Genomic DNA, 4054 nt, shown 5'->3' with positions numbered 1-4054 from the left:
GCCTGTGGACTACACAAAGTTAAGCTAGTTTTGATGATATTATGGGGAAATATATTTATTAAATGTTTAAATTGCAAATATCACATACAAATGTATTCATCTAGTATATAGCTAGCTGATAAGTTAAATGCTAAATAAGCCATAGCTAGCATAAGAGTGCATCTATGAGGCACTACCTACCTCAAATGTGATGCTGTGATATGATACAATTTCATTACATTACCCTCAATTCCCAGTTAGTTCCCCTAAATTCATGTTAATTCCCATAAATTCCCTTAATTCCCATTATTCCCATGTAAAGCTTCCAATATGGAATATTTCCAAAATTCCCCAGCTTAACTTCCCATGGAAATTTACCGGAAATTTTCCGCCCCTTTGCAACCCTAGTCAAACATGACAAAAAAAAAGTCCAAAATGTGTCCAGTAAAATTCTAAATAAACCCCAAATGACTTTTCATTGGTCCAAATAATAACTGAAACTGGACCAAAGTCACTCAAACTTAGTCCACCATGCTGTCTCTCAGCTGCCCGAATCATCCGTCCTCTTCACCAAGACCTTCATCTGTGACCCGAAGGAGCACAGCAGCCACATGGACGTGACTTCACTCAGAAACAAACTCAACACAACATCAGCCAGAGGGACCTTCTAAACTCGAAGCGATCCTCAGAGGCTCAGACCTTGGATTCGCTCTGTGCTCAGAAACCCTTTATGGCTGAATCAGAGCCTTCAAACAGCACTACAATGCAATCTCTACCTTTTCCCAGTCAGAACAAAAGAGCGTTTCCCTGCTGCCTGCATGTGTCTGCTCAGTGTCTGCTTTCTACAAAGTTTCTTCTGACTGGATGAAGGCTTTAGTGCAGACTGACAACACCGTGCGGTTCTGAACACAGCAGCTGGAACTACAACATCTCAGAAAGAGAAAACAGGACTGAATGAGACTCAACGGTCTGCAGGAGGAGGAGGAGGAGGAGGAGGAGGAGGAGGTCTTCCTGTGGAGTCTTACCGAACGGAGAAGGGGAGCGCTCCACCTGGAACTGACCTGCAAACAAACACACACAGTTATCTTGTGGACGTCCGTCCTGCAGCCTGCACACAGCACTCTTCTTTTCGGTTGGTGCCACTGCTCCTCCGTCTGAAGCTACGCCAACGCCACACTAGTCTGCTTCCCGCTGCAGAACCCGTCCCTGCAGAACCTCTTTCAGGAGAACACAGCTCCGCCTCCAGGGCAGGAACGTCTGGGTGGTTACTCTTACCCCTTTTCCACCAAGAAGAACCAGGTGCTGGTTCCAGTGCTTAGTTGGTTCCAATCTAAGAACCTGGTTGCTTCTCCATCAGCCAGGAGCCCAGTCAGAACCGTACGTCACTGCATACGGAGCCGTTTACCGAACAACGCTGACGCCTCACAGAAGTCCACACAGGAGTCCAGACTGACTTTGGTACCGGTGTGACCAACTTTCCCACCTGGTCACAGGAGAAACATCTGACCTGCTGAGCATGTTCTTATTCATAGACTCTACAGTTTACGATGTTCCCTGAACGCCCCACATAGCAGGCTGGGGTAGCTGCTGCTGGTGGCCGCGGTGCTCAGACCGGTGTGAGACCAGAGATGACTTCAACAGAGTGAACCAGGAGGTTCTGGTGTCAGATTGGTCCAACATGAAACCGAGTCAGTTTTCCTCATGAGGTCTTTTCTATGAGCAGAATAAACAGCGTGTAGCTGCGCTCCGTTTTTCAGAAGAGACCTCATGTCTAAGCTAAATACCGACGTTCTAACAGTCCTGTTCTCCACCACTGTGGTGCTGCTGCTGGGACACAGTTGGACCGGATTTCAACAGTTTGTGCAGAACTTCTGTGTGTCCCGGGACTCATTCAGTACATCTGTGATTGGACCAATCCTGGTGAAAAACGACACTAATCACCTCTTGTGTGTCCCATCCATCGGTCTCGGTGGTCCTGATAGTCCCGCTCCCAGCCCCGCCCCCAGCCCCTGACGGACTGGTGCTCAGCTCTGGCCCAGCAAACAGTTCGGTTCTGAGAGCCTGGAGCCGGTGCTTAGGCGGTGGAAACAAAAAGAACTGTTGCTGAGTCAGGCTCTGGCACTGAACCAGCACTGGATCCGGTTTGGTGGAAAAGGGGCCACTCAGACCACAGCAAACTCCTGTGGTGGTTGTACTCTCCATGTCCTCGTCCTACTGCAGAAAATTCACCCATCCTGCAGTGACATCCAGTGACTGCAGTTTGTTCTGGTCTCTGAGCTAATGTGGAAGCTGTTGGATCTACAGAGGAACAGAAAGGCTGAGGGGAATGGTGAGGAGGCGGATCCTGGTCCACCTGCTTTACTGTTTAATGACTTGACATTCGCCCAAAAATAACAGAACAGGTCAAAAGCCTCTGAGGTCAGGGCTCCAGACTAAGTCTTTCACTGGGGCCCCTGGTCCTACCAAGCTTCTGTCAGGTGGACGACCAAACATTGGCTGGAAAGCAGCGATGAGCGATTTACCCAGGTGAAAGCCCGGCGACTTCATCGACATGCTCTGGTTTCTATTAGCGGAGCGCGTTTTCAAAGTCGACACCTCAGTCGGTCACACGTCTACAGTCAAAACTGTGATGACTGGGGCGCCCCTATAGCGCCCCCTAGCTGTAGCATAGACAGGGCTACAGTCCCCGTTGCAGCAGTCGTGGGTTCGACTCCCGCTCACGACCCTCTGCTGCAGGTCTCTCCCCGTTCTTCTCCCCTTTCCTGTCCGTCTCCACTGCTCTAAATAAAGGCAAAAAGCCCCAAACATATATTGAAAAATCAATAAACCGCGTTGGCGGTTGAATTTGGTGCATGGTGATGGAGTGTAGGGCGCTACTGTGTCCTCTGAACACCTTCCATCACCAGGTGTGTCTCCCTCCTCTCTCCTCCCTGTGTTTGTACAATGATCCACTACCGTTTCATCACGGTAAGAGTTAAGCTGTTTTACCCGCCAGGCAGGCAGAGCGTCGCTGAGGGAGGAACAGAACGACGGTCAACCGCAGTAACCTGACCAGTGGCTTCCTGTGCAGACAGAAGGTACCACATCACCTCAACACCATCACACATCACACAGACGCCATCACATGAAAATTAATCTCACACTCAAGAAAAAGGTCGCAGCTATTTTGGCCTCGGTCCGGAGCCTCCTGCAGCGGGAGGTCACATGCTGCTGCTGCTGCTGCTGCTGCTGCTGCTGCTGCTGCTGCTACTGCTGCTGCTTCGACCAAAACTACTCGACATTCGTCCAGAATAGCAAAAAGGTGACAAAAAGATAGGTAAGCCCCGTAAACTGTGAGCTAAGGCTGAAGCTACTGGATGCTGCAGTGGGAACAGGAAGTGTGGGAGGAAGCTGTGGACGGTGAGTGTGCAGCAGTGCAACAGGCAGCAGGGGGAGGATGCTGAGGCTGGTACCTGTGTGTCCTGTGGCCAGGATATGAGGGTCGGTGTTGAGGACATCAGACAGATCCAGGAGAGCGTCCTCCGACATGGCTGGATGGCAACACACACACATGATTCACAAAGTACCACACAGGCCAGAATACAAGACTACGCAGGTTTGACTGCACTTCTGCAGCAAAGGCGGAAGAAATGCGACACAGATTTGTAGGGTCCTTTAGAAAGTCCTGCAGGTTAACCCTCTGAACTCCCAGCAAACCCTCGCACACTTTAACTCACTGAGGTCCATGTTTGTCTGCAGCATAAAGTCCTGCAGCTCTGAGGAACCAGAACATGAAGGAGGAGACAGAACTCAGAGATGTCTTCTGTCAGCAGAACTCCATGAAGACCAGAGAGAAGGAACTTTTCCTGCATTATTTACTTTATAAAATATTAAAAACCTGAAACCAACATGTCCAACATATTTCCACAGATGTTAAACCCTGGAACATCATGTTGTCTCCTCGTCCTGCAGGTGTTCAACCATCTCCATGATCCAGACTTTTACTCTCTGCTCATCAGATGTAGAAAGATGTTCCACCATCAGATGTAGAAAGATGTTCCACCATCAGATGTAGAAAGATGTTCCACCATCAGAT

General features: G+C 49.5%; 1 protein-coding gene across 1 annotated transcript in view; it reads right to left on the bottom strand.

Moving 5' to 3' along the window:
- LOC103367566 (histone-lysine N-methyltransferase 2C) overlaps positions 1–4054 on the bottom strand; it is a 52866-nt gene that overhangs the window by 44101 nt on the left and 4711 nt on the right. Inside the window, exons 9-10 of the mRNA XM_008295646.1 lie at positions 3432–3509; positions 1005–1040 (exon numbers count right to left, since the gene is read on the bottom strand). Of these exons, the coding sequence (XP_008293868.1) occupies positions 1005–1040; positions 3432–3509 (114 nt within the window). The remainder of the gene's footprint in view (positions 1–1004; positions 1041–3431; positions 3510–4054) is intronic.

Source organism: Stegastes partitus, unplaced genomic scaffold (assembly GCF_000690725.1).
Source record: "Stegastes partitus isolate 25-593 unplaced genomic scaffold, Stegastes_partitus-1.0.2 Scaffold1062, whole genome shotgun sequence".
Lineage (NCBI taxonomy): Eukaryota > Metazoa > Chordata > Actinopteri > Pomacentridae > Stegastes > Stegastes partitus.
The sequence above is the reverse complement of the archived record's forward strand: the minus strand, read 5'-3'. Positions and strand labels throughout refer to the sequence as shown.